The sequence below is a fragment of the Gavialis gangeticus genome, unplaced genomic scaffold (assembly GCF_001723915.1).
Source record: "Gavialis gangeticus isolate Ggan-Ray unplaced genomic scaffold, GavGan_comp1, whole genome shotgun sequence".
NCBI lineage: Eukaryota > Metazoa > Chordata > Crocodylia > Gavialidae > Gavialis > Gavialis gangeticus.
In genome coordinates this window covers 192170829-192184713 of record NW_017728992.1, presented here as the reverse complement: position 1 = coordinate 192184713, position 13885 = coordinate 192170829, and the positions used below count along the sequence as shown (strand labels likewise).

At 45.3% G+C, this 13885-nt stretch overlaps 1 protein-coding gene across 1 annotated transcript in view; it reads left to right on the top strand.

The window, feature by feature from the left end:
• The window catches only part of HHLA1 (HERV-H LTR-associating 1), a 43454-nt gene that overhangs the window by 1003 nt on the left and 28566 nt on the right, over positions 1-13885 (top strand). The window contains exons 2-8 of the mRNA XM_019519606.1: positions 1851-1931; positions 2641-2724; positions 2823-2906; positions 4799-4882; positions 6070-6126; positions 6244-6330; positions 10390-10487. Coding sequence (XP_019375151.1) covers positions 1851-1931; positions 2641-2724; positions 2823-2906; positions 4799-4882; positions 6070-6126; positions 6244-6330; positions 10390-10487 — 575 coding nt within the window. The remainder of the gene's footprint in view (positions 1-1850; positions 1932-2640; positions 2725-2822; positions 2907-4798; positions 4883-6069; positions 6127-6243; positions 6331-10389; positions 10488-13885) is intronic.

Below are 13885 nucleotides of genomic sequence, written 5' to 3'. Positions count from 1 at the left end.
GGGGGGCATGGCCAGGCCCTGGCAGGATGCTCTGATTAGGAAGGGGTTCATCCCACCTCGCTGTTGATAACAGAGCATTGAGTTACGCAGCAAGGAGTTACACAGGGAGTTGTTAGTATTTATCAGCACATAAAAAAACCCAGCAGCCTTCAAGCTCTTCTTAAACAACATTTTTCTGAGGAAGGAACGCAGGGACATTACCAGCTACCTGTTGATTAGCTCCAAAAAGTCCTAAGTGGATACTGTCCTGTTTGTCTTTGTCCTGTCTCCCACAGCACAGACTGTAGCCAGCATGTGGCATGCTAACTAATGCTGCAAGGCAGAGGGGAGGGGGAATGCCTGCTTGACCAGGGAGTAGTGAGGGGCAGGAGGGGGAGAAGGAGGAAGCCAGGCAGACCCTGGACCTGCAGTCTCAGCCAGGGAGCAGAGGGAAGCGGCCAGCTCTGCTGGGCTGGAGCAGAGAGCACAGCCCTGCCCAGGGTTGCAAATCATCTGGGATGCTGGAGGACTCTGATTTAACTTAAACCAGGAACAGGTCTACGACAGACACTGCATAAGCCAGTTTGACCCAAATCAGTTAAGTCTGATGCTATATTCAACCAGGTTTATCTCAAACCGGTTTCAGCCATTTTCAAACTGGTTTATGTGCACTGAACAACTGTTCTGTTTCTGATCACTTAAACTAGTTTATGTGTAATGTCTGTCCCTAGAGCTGACAAGCAGACTACTCTTCAGTAAACTCCACACAGCCAGGCATCTCCCTCCACAGCTGCTCTTCTCATCAGCACCCACTGGAAAGGACTTCATTTCAGTCCCGATGTCCAACTCTTTTTCAAACCCACAACTGCCCCTCAGAGCTACTGGTTTGGGTTCATGTTAGGAGAAAATCAGCACTGCTTCTACTGGCCGGAGGCCTCATGGCCATAAAATACAAGCCCACCCATCTTCCAGAAGCCATCTCACTAACCTCAGATAGATTCCCATGAGAGAGGAGCACATGGTGCAGACCCTGTGTCTCCCTTTTGAGCTTGGCAGCTGACCTGTACAAATTACAGCATGCCCATTGTCCTATTTACCCAGTAGAGGGTGGTTGGATTTTACACTACTGCTTATCAGAGTCGAGTCTGAGGTCTGTTTTGTTCAGAACTGGTCAAAAACTGTAAATGATTGTCCCGGAAAATCCAACATTTTTTCCCCATTTTTTCCCAGCCTTAATTTTTCAGCCTTCTCTTCCTCTCTGCCTCCCTTTCTGCATTATTTTGTTTGAACGGAACAAGCAATTTTTCTGCTAAAGTTTCCATTGAAACAATTGTGAAATAAAAAACTATTTTCAAATAAAAGAGCTTGACCTGCTCTAGTTAGATTATTCTCCAGGCACGGAGAAAAACAGCTGAAGCTTCATCCAGGCTCTGTGGACCAGTGACAGCTGGAAATCTCAGCAGGGAAGCTATCCACATGAGTTTATCATCAGGGGCATCTGCTCCAATGTCACGTTCATGCAAATGCCTCTTGCCCATCGCTAGGGGGCTGCAAAGCTTCAAGTCTTTGCTGCGGCTGCCTGGTTGCTTAGTAGAGCCAGGAGCATCTCTAATAAGTGAGCGCATAGATAATGCCCTTTGTGAGTTTTGACCCCATGCTGCCTCTGCTGCTCATTTCACTCGCACATCTCCCCATCGCTCGTTTTCCAGCCCTAATGAGCAACCTTCATCATTTCATTTTCTCCCCTGGACTTTAGCTTTTTGTTGAATAAATTCCATCAAGTCTTTTGAAGCCGTACATGTGTTGAGCAAACAGCAACTTCCTGCCACTGTCATACATTTGGTGGTTCAGAAAAGCCTTTTTTTTTCCAGAGGTGCCTGCTAAATCAGTTGACCTGACTGCGATTAACCTGACGGAACTAGTGAATGGCATGTTAAATACGGCTTTTAAAGGTAATTTTCCTTTGGTGCCACAAATGGAGGCGAAAGGCTACGTGGCTTCTCAGTTCCATGCTGAATGAAATAAAGAACAAAAGATGATAGGGTCAAAAAAGAACATCAAATGTGCAATATGTACTATATACCTAGTAAATAATACAGATGGTATTTGGACTAAAGTATCTTTTTGGTATGGGTAGCTGAAATACCAAATCTCCTGAAACATCAAACCGTTTCTGTCTGTATTAAGAGAAAAACTTAGAACTGTGTGTGTGCGTGTGTGCATATGCGTGTGTGTGTGTGTGCACACGCGCATATGCGTGTGTGTGTGTGTATGTGTCTCTTGAGGAAGATCTCTCTATTTACTATACTTCCATTTTATTCCTTCCCATCCTTCATCTGTTTTTGTTGTTTGGTTTTGTTTTATATTATTTCCTTTCCTTTCTATTCTGTAATTTTTGTCCTGGGTGGTTGCTGTTGTTCTTTTTTTGGTGATTTATTTTTGTTTCTCTAGAATTGCAAGTTGTGATTTTTAAAAATTATTTTTGTGAGATTGCCATCAAAAGAGATTCAAATACCTGTCAGCTGCCTCTGGTGTTTGTATAGCTGTGTGGGCTGCAAGCACCTTTGAGTGTGCTTGAAATACATTCATGGCCCTGTTAGATCAGACCCAATAGGTTTCTAGCCTATAACCTGGTACGTTAATAGCAATGTATCTTTGCAGGTACCAAAAAATTCTTCTCTCTGCTAAGCATTACATCTTACAGCTCATTTGCCTTCCACAAAGTTTCAGTCCTCATCTATAACAGTAGGTACCATCTCATCTTACTCTATGCCCCTGTGCATTTTCTTACAATACACAGGCGAGTCCAGCCAGATTTCAGTCTTCACTGTCTCTATTTGCAGTTTCCAACCTGAAAATTGTTGACCCCAGCAAGTTCCCTATGAGGTACTGCTATTGTTTAAACAACATGACAAACGACTTAACAGGTGAGTGTAAATGCACGGATTTCATTTGAGTGAGTTTCAGCCAAACTGTTTCCATTTGAGCTGCGGATTGTGGGTGGCTGTCCCGCAACCTTTGCTCACAGAAGTACCATAGTCTCACTGAAATCAGTTCCTGGTACCTAGGGTGAGTGGCTGTTATGAAGCAATGAGAGACAGAGTGGGCTGACTAGGGGTATTACACAGGAAGTGCATTGATGCCACAAGAAGTCCATGATGCCACAGGGCCATTGCTATTCTACTATTTGCTTCTGGTGGCACCATGTTCAAGACACGTTCCAAACTCTCCAGAAGGCTGGTGTGTGCCTTGAGGAGCTCCTCCCAGAAACAGGAGGAGCTATGAAGACAGAAGTTAGGGGCAGAGGAAGAGAGAGAAATAATTAAAGATGATGGATCATGCAGGCAATCCTGTGTTTCTGCACTTTCTCTCACTGATTTCCTCAAACCAAGTTACACGGTTGCACTGTAATGTGTGGAAAGGCTGCTCAGCTGATCTTACAGAGCTGGCTCTGTGTCTTCACTGTGGCCAGAAGGAATAACTGCAGCACGTGCAGGTACAAATGAACTAGCTTTAATCTATCTAGTACAATGTGGGTGAGAATACCAGTTACGATATCATGATGAAGGCCTCAGCACCTGGCCATATCAGCCTGCCAGCAACCCAATGTACCTCCTTGGCTAGTTAGCCAATATGGACTCCATCCCACTGCTTTTACTGTAGTTGGTGCCTGAGCTAGCTAAATGAAAAGTGTTTTGGGTAGGGCTAGACAATCAGGACTCATAGTAGAGATAATATCTTTTATTAGACCAACACGATTTTTTGCAAAACAAATTCTTTAATTGCAAGCTTTTGGGCACAAACACCCTTCATCAGGCATCGGAGAAAAGATTGTCAACGTTCTCCTGGGCAGGGCTACACATTCAGCAATCACACTTTTGACTGCCCTGCAGATACATCCCTTATGTTACTTTGCCTTCAGTGTAGCAGGCCAGGAAAGACTACATCTAGCTAAAGTGCCACTGGAATGCCCAAAATAAGATTTAAGCAGAAAATATTGCCCTCTATGAAATAGTTGCCCACAAAGGATTATGCTTCTTAATAGATCTACCAATAAGGATGTGGGTCTCAGCTCAGCAATGTGTTTAAGCCTGGTCTTACTCCTATCCCTAGGCAGCAAAATACTTAACACATTCTTCATTCTAAACACATTGGGTACATCTATATGAGATGCTTTAGTGTGCATTAGACCAATCTACACCATCTACAAGTGTGCAGAAATTACTGCACAGTACATTAGTTTAATGCACTGTTTTTTAGTACCTGTAGGTACAGGTACTAGAAATTGGCACATTAAACAAATGCACTGAAGCGCATGTGTAGACATTGACCTAGAGCAAATTGCTCCGCATCAGAGTAGACAGCAGGGGGGGGCATAGCAGGTGGGGAAAGCTGCCCAGCTTGCTGACTTAGAGCCATGTAGAGATTAGGATGGGTCCTAGTCTCCATGTGGCTGGGAGGCAGCTGCCCAGCAACTGGGACAGCTCTCCCCTATCCCAGGGAGATCAGGACCAGCCCCATACCCCCTGCCAGCCTGGGGTTGGCACTTGAGGGAGCCTGGATCCTGGCTGCTGCAGAGGGGCAGAGCAAATTTGCTCCCAAAGGGTGTACATTCAGATGCGTGCATGGCTGCAGTTTAATGTGCCTGAATTTTCTATGCAGAAAATTCAGGAGAATTAATTGCACGTGTAGATGCGCCTACAGTCATATACCATCAAAGCAAAGGGCAAAGCATGTGCCTAAAAAATTCAGTACACACATAAGATGCTTTGCTGAATGTGTGCCTTGGACTATAAACCTGCTCTGTTTTGTTTCCTAGATTTTACAGCCTTACTCGTTGACATTATTGGGAACTCTACCAGTTACCTCACAGAAATTTTCAAATCGACTTCCATCCTCTCAGGTTTGCATGTCTTCCTCTCTTCTTATACCATTCGCTGCTGGTGCACAAGACAGGCACATTATAATCACCACTGGGACACAGGCATTGAAAAGCCTCGTATCCATACTCCTTCTTCAGCACTCCCAAAGTAAGGGATGCAACTATAAAAATCTTGTACTTCAAGTATTTTGAAAAATATTTTAATATTTATTTGATCAGTCAATTAATTATTGTCAGACAGAGTTGTCTTTTTGTAAACATACTCATTAAAGGCCAGATTAGGATTCTTGTAGTCTGGCTAAGTGAAATATTTCACAAATAGGCCTAAGAGCCAACTTCATGAGCAGCCATCAGTGGGACCAGGTAGCATGGCTGAGTGTATGTAGAGGTATAAAATGGGTTTATATATTTAGTTCTGTGACAGACCTGCTGAGTGGTTATGGACAAGTCTCTCTCTCCCCCTGCTCTATGGCTCAGTTTTTCCATCTGTGAAATGGAGATAACAATACTGCTCTACCTTGTGAAGTACCATGGGCCAGATAGAAAACAGGACTTAAGTGGACTTTAGGAATTTAGCTCTGAAACTGTGACTGCCAAAGCTACGCTTAGCATAAACTCATAGGCAGTTCTGCCTTCTGGACGTGCTCAAAAATGTCCCGATCTCAGTAGTTTAATGCTAGCTTTCATCTCAGGCCTCTTTGGATCCAGGAGTAAGGAAGAGATTGTGGTGGTGTCGCATGCCTTTTTTATACTTAGTAATTAGTGCACTTACCCATTGTGTGAAAGACTTGGGCTCAATCTCTTCTCAGCCTGAAAGTTTTCAAACCCAAATCTCCGCATCCCAGGAAAGGGCCCATGGGCACAGAAGGTGAGCAAGCAAAATGGTACCTTGCTTTATGGCCTAGTACATAGGGTACTTTGCTTGGGAGGGGAGTGCCCTATGTTTTGATGCCTGCTCGCAGAACTGGTTGTGCATTTTCCATTGTGCACTGACTGGATAAAAGCCAGAAATGATCCAGGGAGTAAGGAGCAGTACCCCAGAGCCCATCTCTCAGGTGAGTGCTCTAACCACTAGCCTGCAGAGTCATGCCTTTTGCTTACAGCCATATGTGCCTGTTAGGTTATTTGGTGCTCTCAGCTCCTTAAAAGACTGCAATATAGTGAAAGCTGATGACAAAGCATTTGTATTACATTTGTTTGCCTTTCAGTGAGTCAGAGCAACAGTTCAGACTGTATCTATATCTGTGTGATGACAGGCCAAACAGGTAAATGTACAAATTACCCCTCCAGAGCATATCATCCTTCACATCCACTGAGCTGACTCCTACAAGGCATGACTGCGTTAATCCTGCCTTGTTATTTTTGAGCATTTGTCTTCCCAGGCAGGAATCTGTCTGACTTCTGGGAAATGATAGAGAAGTCTCCTGTTATTAATTACACGTTTTCCAGTAATGCGTCTGCTGACCTGGGTAAGTGCATCTTGAAGAAATAAATGAAAGGGAAAAAAAATATTGCCCAGAAACCAATTGTAATGAATGAAGTCATTTACCTGTCTGTGTTTACTACTGCCTGGTAACTGCAGAAACAGGGTAAGCATATGCTGCAACACTGACATGTTACCAAATTTTAAGAAAGATTCGATCTCTACTGAAAGCAGATTTTCCATTGATTTCATAAAGGGTCTGGCCTCTATGTCCTGATCTGAAGTGTATTTAATGGATGATCAGTGAGAATCTTCCATTGAATGAACCAGGTGCTAACCAGAAGCAGAACTCTTTGATTTCCTTCCAAGCTGTAGATGCCAAAGCATCTCATCAAATTTGACTCGGCAGCACTACTTTGATCAGGAATTTGCTCCCAGGAAGCACAAATAATTAGAAACTGTGGTGGGGGAGGGGAAGTGGGGGCAGGAGGGGAACTGATTAGACGAACAGCTGATGCATTCCTGCTGGACTTTGATCCAAAGTGGTTCTTATAAGATTGATATCAGGATTTGGTGACCCGGGAAAGAAAGCTGGTGGAGAATCAGAACAGTGGTAAAATAAATCATAGTGGCAAATTATCCCATAAGCAAATTAACTAGAGTTTACTGAAGTGAAGCAGTGTCAAGTGGTCAAGTGGCTGTGTGACACCTTGATACCATGTCTGGAGTCAGAAGAGGAACATTTTTTCTTGTGTATACCATGTGACTCTGATAGTGGATGTAGTCACAACTCTATGAGCTGGGTCTTTTTCAGATATTTGTAAGGCCTTGGAGGTGGATGAGAAGTGAAGGAACTAGGCCTTGGGATCCTATCTGAGAGCATCTCATGGTGATCCTGTCAGTAACAATCTCTCCTTATGAAGATAAGTAGATGTTATTTTGGGTTTAGTGCATCTGTCAAATTTGGAAGAGACCTGTTTTCAAGTTTTAGATAGGCATCTGAGCAGGTAAATCTAAGTGAATCCCCCTCTAACTCTCAAAATTTATACTGATTTAAAAATATGGGTGCCTATACACGTGCTCTGATGTGTTCTGATTAGGACATGTCAGAGTAGACTCGATTAATCGAGTGCTGCAGCATCTCATGTATTCAGTGTCCCACATTTCAAAATGGCAGCGGAGTCAAGTAAGCTTTAGTTAAAGTGCCCCTGCCACCATTTTGGAGTGCAGGATGCTGAATACACAAGAAGCTGTGGGCATTTTAAGTAGAGTGTGTCCAGAAATGGGGTAGCTCCTGCCCAGCCTCGGGCTGTGTAGGGAAGCAGAGAGCTCCTGTGGTGAGCTGGGAGCTGAGTAGTGCTGGGACAGGGGGCAGGGCAGAGAGCTACTCCATCCCCAGCACTCGGCTCCTGGCTCCTGGGGGTAGCCAGGAGCTGAAAAGCACCAGGATCAGGGCCTTTCTCCATCTCCTGCGGCCCCCTAGTGGCTAACTGGGAGCAAATTTGTATCTCTAGCAGTAGGTCTCTAAAGTATCTCTAGCAGTAGATACTGCACAGTAGCCCATGTGTAGACAGTGACTGGGAACAAATTTGCTCCCAGTCAGCATCTACACATGTGCTACTGTGCAGTATCTATTGTATGTGCAGGTAGTAGCTAACAGCACAGTAGACTAATTTACTGCACAGTAAATAGTGTGCACGTGTAGTTGCTGATGCTTTATTGCACAGTAGATTAGTCTACTGCAGGGGTGGGCAAAAGACAGCCTGCAGGCTGGATCTGGCCCATCAAGGGCCCTTAAAAAATTTAGAAAATTAATATTTATCTGACCCTGGCTCCTGTCAAAGATGACAAAAGCCAAGGGCAGTAGGACCCAGGGGAAACTATGGCAGGCTCCTGCAACAGCAGGGCCCACCCAGCCCAGCCCCTTCCCCCACTGCCAGCCCCCAGCTGGAAGCCCCTGGCTAGCAGGAGCTTCTGGCCTGGTGCCATGGGGCTGTTCAAGCCTGTACCAGCATGGGAAATTTAGGTAAGAAAGGGGGGGAGGGGAGGCAGGGGAGGACTGTGGGGATCTCCCCAGCCGTCAGGGCTGGGCCAGCTCCTGCCACAGTTCAGCCATGCAGCTGGGAGCCAGGAGGTGGGCAGGAAAGTAGTGGCAGGGTCAGGGGGGAGTGGAAGTGAGTTGTGTGAGGAAGCACGGGGACTGTGCACCCATCTGAACTGAGCAACAGCAGCAGGGAATGAACTCGTGCTCAGTGTGGGGAAAAAGTGCCCCCCACCTCTCCGTGGCTGGTGCTTCCTGCTGCAGCCACTCGCAGCCCATGTGGGGCTGTCCTGCCCGCCTCATCACCGCTGGTCTGTGGGGCAGTAGTGGCAATGGAGAGCAGGCACAGGCAACCCTGCACAGGCTCCAAGTGGCTGCAGCAAAGGGTGCTGGCCACAAGCTGGGAGGGAGTGGCTGCTTTTTTCCCATGCTGAACATCAGTTCGTTCCCCACCACCACGTCTAATCTGGGCCCTGCGTCAGCTCTGGGCTTGGCTGTCCAGGCTGAGCAGCAGCAGCAGCAGCAGCTGGGCAGAAACTGCTGCTCAGTGCAGAGGAAAGGAGTCCCTCTGCTCACCGCTGCTGGGTGGTGTTTGCTGCGGCTGCCCACCCGGAGCCCACACTGTGCGAGGCTGTGGTGCAGCTGCTTCACCGCTGCTTTTGTGCTGCCCTGAGGCTGCACCACACAGTCAGTGCTACCACACTTTTCCCCCCACTCTGAGCACCAGTTCACTCTCCGCTGCTGCTGCTCAGTCCAGACAGGTGAGCGTGGGGCATGTGGGGTCGGGGCTGTGTGCTGGTCCCTGCCTGTACTGCAGGGCTGGGGCAGGGGCACTGGGAGTGAGCAGGTGCATGGAAGCCAGTGGCAGCTGGGCAGGAGTGCAGGGCCCATGCTGGTGTCCCAGGGCCAGTGCCAGTGGGGCCCAGAGCAGGGCTGCAGGAGTGCGGGGTCCCGGCTGGCAGGGACTGGATGGAGCTGGGCCAGCTCCCTGCTCTTCCTGCTGGTGCAGTCCACCTCCACAGACCCCTGCCAACCCACACCCTGTGCTCCTACTGCCCCACTCTGGGCCCCACCGGCGCTGGCCCTGGGACACTGGTGCAGGCCCACGCTCCTGCTGACTTTCACTCCCCCCTCCCACCGCTTTCCTATATGGCACCCATACCCACATCCATACCCACACACACACAACCATACATCCCCACAAACCCCCATATACAATCACATCGGCATATACAGCACAAATGCACACAAATCAGGGCAAAAATATATTTTTTAATTAAATTAAAATATATTATTATGGGTGTTTGATTTTAGTATGTAATTTGCTTTTTTTCCCCTAAGATGGCAAATCTTCTTCCCCAAAGGAGTACTTCCAGGGGCAAGAGGAGGGACTTCCGGTGACAAAAGGCAGAAGTTAGGGGTGGGACTTCTGGTCCCAAGATGGCGACCAGGGAGGTTGGGCACCTGTCAAGGGGTGGGGCTACCCATGCGGCCCTCGACAGCTTGCCAAAACTCAGTAAGTGGCCTTCTGCCCAAAATAATTGCCCGCCCCTGGTCTATTGCATAGTAAAATGTCTCATGTAGACACATCCCTTAAATACCAAAAGCAAAGACTATTTCCACCTTTGATTTATAGGTGCAACTACACAAGCTTCCAGCAGTAATAAACTATTACAGCTATTTTCATGGGGGATAAGAACACTAGAGAGGTATTAGACATTCCTCAGCCTTCACAGCAAAGTGGAGCTAAATCTGATCTATTGACCCTATGCTGCTCTTGTTGACTTGGTTTACTTCCTGGAGTGTGACAGATACTAGACATGCAGTCAATGGGAGTTTTACCTGGCAGGTTAACATTCAAAGCACATGGATAAAGAATGCTTGGAATTTTATTTTTCCTGTTCAAAACCCAAACCCATGCATATGTCTTCTAGTATGATTTCTTTTCATAAAAAAAAAAGATGGTTGCTTTTTTTTTACATGAGCAACAGATCTAAATCTGTTTGTTTCTTAATCTCGACCAGGCCATGAATACAACTAACTCTAACTTTTCATAACTTTTAGATATAGACTCCATTCTCCCCAGTTTAATGGCCTTACAAGACACTGGCAAGACCATGGATGAACCTGCAGAAGAGATGTGGACATTTAAAAGTGCGCAAGTAACCTAGAGCTAATCAATTCATGTCACTGCCAGACTAATTGAAATGCAGGGATTTGGTTCTTTGCTGCATGCACACTATGTTCATGCAGCGGTTCAAAATGTATAGTGGAAGAGAGTCTTAGCCTTAAAGAGACAAATATGTAAATTGGAGAAAAAATATAGCTCCATCTAATAATGCACTCAATCACTGGGGCTTAGAAGGTCCCTGGAAATTGGCCCATGGTGGGTTTTGTTTTTAATATCATAATTTTTGGCAGAAGAAATGTCTTAAGGCATGTACTTGGAGAAAATACAATAGTTTGGCACATGACAGAATGGAAAATGTTCAAAGCACACTCAGAAGCCCTCATTTTGTTTCCTGTTTTTATTATCTTTGGCATTGATACATTGGGCATTAATACATTGACCCCATCATATCTGAGTGCTCATGAGTTGTTGTCCCCTACAGTGAAACATTTTCATCCTTCTGACTGTTTTGCTACTCAGTCATATTTCTGTCAAATTATAGAACAAAGTCCGGTCAGCGGACACAACCCACCTTATCCCTTATGATTCTCTAGCTACAAGGATGCCTGAGTGGGCACATACTGTTCCTTTGAAAGGAGATGAAATCCTATCCACAAAATTTCCCACATGGCCAAAGACTGCTGGTTTGAAAGGATCCTGGTTTCCGTCCTTGCAAATGCTGTCGTGGGCACAGCTGGATGCCTCCAAAGGACATGGCACTGTAGGGCCGTATCTGACTCCTGGGAGAAGCTATCCTATGTCATCTCAAATGCAGCCAACACCAAGTGAGTACAGGCCAGAGGTTCAGATCATGCTCTTTAATGATTAGGGACCTGTAGATATAAATAATCCAGGTGATTCACTCATGTTAAATCCAGGTGATTCACTCATTAATTAAATTAAACTCACTCATGTTAAGTGGGTCGGAAGGGACCCACTGAGGTCCCTTCTGACCCTAGAATTGATGAAACTATCAATTATCTCATTAATCTGGATAAACATCTTTATAATCACTGTTTTTCTAGCATCGGGAGGACCTTCACCAGCACCCCCTAGCTCTGCAGAACAAAAGCAAGACATGCCAAAACCTCAGCCATACTCTAGTGAGTAGATGATGGTGGTGATGATGATGCTGTTGTTGTGGGGGAGCTACACAAATAATGGAGACTATCCTAAAGGTGTTTATCCAACCAGGGCACCTGCTCCAGTCTCCTACTTTCTTCACACACCACTAACCACTGAGCTATTGTGACCCCCTTTCTGCTGTTCTCCATTTCTAATGCCCAAGCTTTCTGCCTCAGCACCATCACCCACTTCTTCATCCTACCCCCATCCACTCCTGAATACTGTTCTTTTGTGGGTCTACAAATACCTCGGGACTTGTCAACTAGAGATAACAACACACACATTTATTTTCACCCTTCAGTTACACTGCTATTGCCCCTTCCTTCCCCCTGCCCTTTCTCCATCTCCTATGTTTTGAATGCTATCTAATTTGACTAAGTATTTTAGGGAAGGGACCTGTCCTTTTTATCTGCCTGCAAAGCACCTGCCAGGTTCTTGGCAGGGTGCAGATAAATAATTAACATAAATTATAGTAAAATGGGCTTGTTTCTGTCCCCATAGCTGGAATATGGACAGAGTCAGCACCTCTAGAAATAACCACAGCAACTGCAGGAAGAGAGTCAGGTAAATGTATTTCTTGTTCAAGAGTGTGGTTGCTTTGAGATACCTAGTGCAAAATGCTGACTGACACATTTATGATATAGGAATTAATTGAGTTGGGGGTGTATGCGTGTGCATGAGCAAGTGATCTCTTGAGATCAGCACATATATTAATGTGTATATGTGAACAGATGTCTGTATTTTTATGTGGGCTCTGATATCAACAGATCAACTTTCATGAACCTCCAATGCATTTCTATTAAAAGGCATGTTATACTCTCTTCATCCCCTTTACAAACAGACTTCCTTTCACCCGTACTGTCTACCCCGGTCTACAAGCCTGAAGTGTTCCCCAAGCTGCATACAGCTTCCAGTAAGTACCTGAACCTTTTGCAGGCAAAATATATAGTATAACCTCAAAGATTATGTGAGAAGTGTCCTTTTTTATGTTTCATATCTTTGCACACTTAAGTATATGAAGGGGACAATCATATTAGTTCATCAGCCAGACAAAGAAGTCCAATGTAAAAAATATATTACTAGCACTGTCATACATGTTGTATGTTTTAGTTTAATAAGGGATAATTTCAGAAAGAATCTGAAAATTGCCTTTAGCCAAAAAGAATATATCATATTGTACATATCCTTTTAGTAAAAATAAACTAATTAGTCAACCCCTGATACTGTAAATATTTCATGAAATCTATGGAGAGAAAATCAAGACTGATTACCAATCCCATCATAAACTTTAGGATGTGACTAGGCTTCTTTAGCAATGAAGGAGGTCCATGTCATTTTGAGAAGAGCTCAGCTCTCATACGGGCACTATTCAAGTGGCCGTATATTCAGAAGAGCTCACTATGTTCAACACAGGCCGGGTGTGTAGGTCTGGCCATAGGTGTCATAGCAGGACACGAAGTGCTTTTGAAAATCTGGGGCCATTTGGGTGCCAGAAAGGGACTCATTTTAAAAGTCTTCTCATTTTCACTGCTGAGCGATTGAAAATCTGGGCCCAATTCTCATAAACCCAAATTTACAAATTAGAAGAAGGCAGAAGGCAGGGCAGGGTGACCCTTAGAGGCTGGTTCAGAGAAGCATGAGCTTTCATAAGCAACATCCTACTTCATCAGCTGCTAAGTAGACTCAGTATGGATCTCAGTAGCAAGTTGTGACTGTCCCAAAGCGAAATCTCAGTTTGCCACGCCGGTGAACCGAAGCCTGAGATATAATTCAGGGAGCAGCCAGAAACTTGTTTATGGAAACAGCAGGCTGTCAGTAATACAGGAAATCTAAACTGATGGTTGCCAATGTTTGGCTTAGTGTAGAAACAAACATTGTTCAAAGTGTGGACATCCGTATACATTGTATTAAATGCTTATATGGGAAGACTCACGTATGCCTTCAGCGGTAGTGTGAGCACTGAAGTAGAAAAGAAAAAGCAACTGTGGGCCATATGTTGCCATTACACATTAAGCAGACTTCCGGTTGGCTGCAGTAACAGATCGGTATATGGGCACATCTCTCAAATTACCAACCTGAAGTCATAATAATCCTAAAGGCACAAGTCACTTCAGTTAACATCCAACTCCACTGCAAAAAGCTCATTCTTCAGGCACCGCTCTATCTCTGCCTCCCACCATATGTGTCTGGATTCAAACTTTTCCCACGTTCCAAGAGGCTTTTGGATCCAGGGTTTAATGAGGCCCATCTTAGAGACAGACCCAA